At 35.3% G+C, this 6,178-nt stretch overlaps 1 protein-coding gene across 1 annotated transcript; it reads right to left on the bottom strand.

Annotated features, from left to right (window-relative positions):
- Positions 1 to 1,967: 1,967 nt before the first annotated feature.
- LOC125777005 (putative nuclease HARBI1) lies at positions 1,968 to 3,737 on the bottom strand. The gene is made up of 2 exons (XM_049450700.1): positions 3,381 to 3,737; positions 1,968 to 3,320 (listed from the first exon to the last, which is right to left on the bottom strand). The coding sequence occupies exons 1-2, from the start codon at positions 3,467 to 3,469 to the stop codon at positions 2,399 to 2,401; spliced, it is 1,011 nt and encodes a 336-aa protein (XP_049306657.1). The 5' UTR covers positions 3,470 to 3,737; the 3' UTR covers positions 1,968 to 2,398.
- Positions 3,738 to 6,178: the final 2,441 nt, after the last annotated feature.

Here is a 6,178-nt window from a genome sequence, read left to right as displayed (position 1 = left end):
GCTACGTGTACCTACATTGTCTAGTTAGTCCTAATATTTTATGTACACTTTAAGGAATATGATAACGAAAAAATGAACTGCGGATACGTGCGGATAAGGATCAAAGATAGCTATGAACGGTTGTTGTGTTGTTCACATATTGATAATTTAAAGTAGCGTTTGTGTAATTTCGAAATTCGTTGTGTAATAAAAACCTAACAGTTCTTAACAGGTGTGATTGTATAAATATATATTGCAAATAATATTTGCAAAATGTCATCCGTTTCCATAAGTAATCGACAGCTTACTGAAGAATTTATTCGGTGCGGCCAAAAAAGTGATATGTTGACGCAGTTTTTGAGGGATAAATTCCCTTCTTTTAGTGAAGATAAGGTGAAGTTAATTTTAGAACAAATTAAAAAAAGGTACATAAGTTCACTCAATTTAAAATGAAACCAGTGCCACAGGAAAAAAACATACTATTTAAAAATCATTCTGTATGCCTGGATAAGAATTTTACTGTAGAGATGGTTGATAAATTATTACCCGGGACTTCAAATAAACGTAGTTTAATTGCTGGACGACCGGTAAAGAAATTTGAAGAATGTAGTCAACGGGCTAAACGTTACAAGGTCCAACAACTTCGAGATAAGTACTCTGAACAAGAATTAAAGGCCGCAGCTGGATCAGCTGCTATTAAGAAGACATACTTAGATTCTCAAAAAGCGTTGGCGATGTTAATTGATGCACAGTTATCAAAGCATCAGTATGAAGTTGTTCGAAATGTGCTTAAAGACTTCGGATGTGATGTGTTGCCACCGTATTATAGAGTTCGGGAGGAAAAAAGGCATTGTTACCCTGAAAATATTACTATTACACCAATATCTACAGAAGTTGATTTGCAAAGTTTACTTGATCACACAGCTAAAAGAATTATTTTGGCCGCCGAGAACTTCACAAATCTAGCTCATGTTCCAGAAATAATGACTCTAACATCGAAATGGGGTTGTGACGGTTCGTCAAATCAAAGAACTCTAGGCCTTCTTCCACAAAGTTTTGTCGGCCGATTCAATTTGAATATGCCAAGGAAACCGCAAACCATACTAAAGAAATTGTCGAAAGGATACAGGAAACCATAATCAACATATTGCCAACATTTGTGACTATAAAGGACAAGATTATTGAAATACGTCACTATCTTTTATTTACCATGATGGACACAAAAATAGCTCAAGCAGCAACTGGTTGTAAAGCATCATCTGTCTGTTACATACGTAATGCAAGCCCTAAAGAAATGAACAACCTAGAATCCGTTGTCAAAAAATCATGCAATCAGGAAGCAGTTAAGTTGGAAATTTCTCCCTTACTTGCTAGAATTAAAACAATGGAATTTATTTTACATATTGGGTATAATTTAACTTTTAAAAGGTGGTCTACTAATGCGGAAACCAAGCCACTTAAAGAAGAAAACAAGAAACTTTAGAATTGGATGATGATGTTAAAAAATTACTTGTTGAATAAATAATTAATAATATATGATCATTTTTGAATATTTATTGGTTATGTTATATGGGAGGTGGGCGTAGTTGTGGACGGACTTGTTTCAGTTTTAGAGAAATAATAATTTTTATTGATTCAAATCCGTTTGACAATTTTTAACAGTCTAGCTGTGATAACAGCGAAAATATTGCAACTTTTGTGATTATATTATATGGGAGATGGGCGTAATTGTGGGCGGATTTGCTTTATTTTTTCTGGACAATCTTATATTTACAAAATATTACACTGTAGAAAATTTTGTCACTGTAGGATGATTTTTGATTTTTGTGTTATATGGGAGGTGGGCGTGGTTGTGGGCGGATTTTAACACAATTTTTTTTTTCATCTAATTTGGCAATATGAGAGATGTGTGCCAAATTTCAAAGCCCTACCTCGATTCCTTCTATTTTTTGCCGCGGCTTGTATGAAGCGGCCCCACTGTGCGCCGTTGCACTGATAGCGACGATCAAACTGTAAATTTTTTTATTTTATTTTACATTTTGCTATATGTTGTTTATTTTTGAAGGTTTACAAAAAGTCAACAGCAATTTTGAGTCGTTATGAGACTGATGAGACAAGGGAGTTAAATTTTCAAAAGCTGCAGAGGCTTGTTTTGTTAAAGCAAAACAAAGTTCTTTCCGCAAAATTACAGATTTTGCAAGAAAAACTTGTGGAAAGAGGGTTGGAGTTCCATGAATGATTACAATTACTAATATATAATTAATTAATATTATATTTTTGTACATATGTACATATTTTATTATTATTTTTATTCGTTAAATAGTGAATTACATTTATTTTGTTTTTGTATAAAAAAGTGGATTTTATTAATGTTAATTGTTTTTATAAACAAAAAAAAAAATAAAAATATTCGTTTATTTTAATTTGATAATAAATTTGCGATCATCCGCCTTTTGTTTTTTCCAGCTTCTGAAAGTCTTGTCGTTTGTTGTTCGATATAATTTCCTAATTGCCATACATCATTATTGTTGTAATCGTCGTTGATTGGAATGTAATCGTCTTTTAAAAATTTAGCTATGTTATGTAAAATGAAACAACTAGCTATTACGTGAGGCGCCAGCTCTGTCGATACACGAATTTTATATTGAAGTATCGAAAATCTTTGCTTCAATTGCCCAAAACACCGCTCTATAATGACACGTTCCTTTGTAAACACTTTGTTGAATTTTTTTTCTAATTCAGTTGTTGGGTTCCGGAATGGTGTCATTAGCCATGGACATATCCCATAGCCCTCATCCCCGAGAAGTAATGCATCGTTTGTTACACTTTGCATTATCCTACATACCTCGCTGTTTCGTAGGATGCGTGAATCGTGAACTGATCCAGGCCAGGATATGTCAACGCTAGTAAATAGTTCTTTTGCATCGCAAGTGGCCTGCACATTTATAGAGTGGAAGCCTTTTCTGCAAATATATTCGTCGCTTTGATTTTTGGGTTTTTTTATTTTTATGTGAGTGCAATCAATCGCTCCAATTGCAAATGGAAAGAAATAATTTGCTTGCCATTTCCTTTGAGCATCTTTTATTGCATCTCCATCTTTCGGGAATTTTATCCACTCGCTTGCTTTAGAAGATATAAGTTTCGCAACTTCCGCAATAATTCGCGACACAGTTGATTGATGGACACCAATATCTGTGGCTATACCATTTTGGAATCCAGGATCTGCACAAAATCTTAAATATAGTCGAATTTTATCAATGTTGCTGAGGGCACCACCACGTGTTTCTTCTGACTCCTCAAACAAATAATTAGCCAACCAGCAGATGCTACTATCATCAAACCTATGTATTTTCATTTTATTATTAATTATATAAAAAAATAATAAAAATAAGAATATAAACCTGTATAATTTTTTATCCTCACTTGCTAAACTTGTTTTACGCTGTTGATAAACTTTTGGATTTCTTTGTGGCACAAAATATTCAGCCATGATTCCTTTTTAGTGTACGCGAGTCAACTATAGGCAGCCTCAACAAAATTTGAGCAAGAGCTCACAAAAAAGAGCAAAAGCTTGTTTTTATGCATATGAAAGTGAGCACAAGCTCATCGAACTTAGTTCGAACATAGTTCGAACTGAGCATGACGAGATCAAACCTGAGTAGTGAGTAAAAGCAAATACAACAAATTTTATTATGCATACGACAAGCACCTTTTACTCAAAAAATCGAGTCAGAGCAAAAGCTCACGTTTTATGCATGAGACCCTTTATGTCCGAGATATGTGACCTGCTTCTTCCATAATGAACACTTTTTGGGATTCAAGCGTAATCCGGCTGATGCTATTCGCTGAAAGACTTCCTCTAGATTTTTCAGATGATCATCTAAACTTTTTCCCATGATGATTATGTCATCAAGATACACCAAACATGTCTTCCAGTTGAGTCCTTTTAACACATGTTCCATCAGTCGCTCGAACGTTGCAGGCGCATTACATAACCCAAATGGCATCACAGAGAATTCCCATAACCCGTCGCCCATACTGAAAGCGGTCTTTTCACGGTCACATTCATCAATCTCGACTTGCCAATATCCACTTTGTAGATCTAATGTAGAAAACCATTTCGCTCCAGACAAAGTGTCTAATGTATCGTCGATTCTTGGTAGAGGATATCTGTCTTTCTTTGTGACATCATTCAACTTCCTATAATCTACGCAGAAACGGGTGCTACCATCTTTCTTTTTAACTAAGACGATAGGTGAGCTCCATGGACTTATTGAAAGTTCGATTACACCGTTTTTGTGCATGTCTTCAATAATTTTGTTAGCATCCAGCATTTTGCTAGTGGAACCCTACGCGGAGCTTGTCGGATTGGTTTAGCGTCTCCAGTATTTATGCGATGTTTGACAACGCGGTTCTTCCTGTGATTCCTTCGTTTGCAAATATGGATACGTATTTTTCTAATAGTTTTTCTGCTTTTAATTTTTCATTTCCATGCAGTTCGTTCAGCAAATTATTTAGGAGTGTAGAACTTATCTGCTGTGGCTCAATAGTAGGCTTCTGTTGTGACCGTTCGCATCGTGCTATTGCACTTATATTCTAGCACTGTCCAATTACTGCTCCTTTCTTCAGACTTATAGGCGTGTTGAATTCATTCACTACTCTGACCGGAATGGTGGCGTCTTCTCTAGTTTTCACAAGCGTTCTTCCTACTAATATGGGTTTATCTATTTTTGTTGGTTCCACAATCCACAACTCTTCAGTCCCACCTCCTCCATTCACTTTAGCCCATACAATCGCCTCAGATTTTGGTGAAATACTCTGATTATCATCAACAATCACCCTCTTACGTTCAAAGTTGGTCACATATCCGGTGTTTATAGGCATCTCCATGTTCTGGCAAAACAGCATTTGCTTGTTTAAATCCAAAGTAACCCTGTGATCAATCATGAAATCTACTCCCATTATAATTTCATCCGTTATACGCTACGAAGAAGGTGTGATTAACTACCAGGGTACCAATCATCACTTCGCAAAACACTTTTCCCGCGACAGCTGCTTCCTCCCCGGTGGCCGTTCGAAGCCAGACGTTCATTTATCACTGGAATTATCATCGAACAATGCAAGCAGCTTCAACGGCGACTCAGAGATTGAGAATTAAAAAAAAAGAATGACATCGAAACACAGCCTAAAGAAAAAGCAAAATCCAAATGCAAGCTCTGCCGGCGTATTACAAGGAATGCTTGAAGCAAAATTGGACTTGGAGAAGCAAAAATTTGACTAGATGAAAGAAAAAGAAAAACAGGAATTGGAGATGAAAAAGCTAGAAATTGAACGTGATGAACGACTTGCTTTGGCGAAAATGAAATTAGAAAATGAAAGAGAAGAAAAACTCAAAATGTACGAACTAGAGTTAAAATATAAAAAAGTATAAGAACTTTTTAATCCTCACATATATTTTGTGTCTTTAAAGATTACATATATACAAATAAAGAAGACCTTAACAGTTTCTAATGTTTTAAAATATGAAATCAAATTTAAAGTTGTTAATTTAAGGCATTTTGGTTGCTGGCTTTCGCCGACAGCAATAGCTTTCAACCATATTGTTTGGCTTTTCCAAGTCATCGTAGGGTAAGGGCAGGATGTGAGGATTTTGTTAGATTTTGCAGATCTAAAATGAATATACAGGTTATTTTTCGCAATGATATAGAAAGAAGAATACTAAATTACCCGAAAAGATTTAAAAATTATTTAATGTTGACATTTCATTTAAAATTTTTATTATGGCTCGTCTATTGTGTTCTCCTTCTAAGACTGGAAACTGTTGGAATTGGTTCTCATTCACTTCATCATTGTCAAAACTATCTTCTAAGTTTTCGATTTCAAATGTATCACCATTTTCCTGCTCAATTATAATGTTATGTAGAATGGCGCAAACAAGAACCAACCGGCAAGCAAGCCTTACACTTGCGTCATCTCTAATTTGGATTTTTAATTCTTTGGGGGAGTTAAACCTTTCCTTCAAAATTCCAAAGCAATTTTCAATACGCACACGATACTTGGAATGGGTATTGTTGAACTCATTTCTTTGTTGCAAAGTGCAATCGTTGGAATTTGTTCTAAATGGGGTTATAACCGTATTCGTTAGTTTATACGGACTATCGGCTGCTATCCATTCATCGCCGCTTTAATGATCCCATGG

The sequence above is a fragment of the Bactrocera dorsalis genome, chromosome 1 (genome assembly GCF_023373825.1).
Source record: "Bactrocera dorsalis isolate Fly_Bdor chromosome 1, ASM2337382v1, whole genome shotgun sequence".
Classification (NCBI taxonomy): domain Eukaryota; kingdom Metazoa; phylum Arthropoda; class Insecta; order Diptera; family Tephritidae; genus Bactrocera; species Bactrocera dorsalis.
This window is presented reverse-complemented; position numbering and strand designations above follow the sequence as displayed.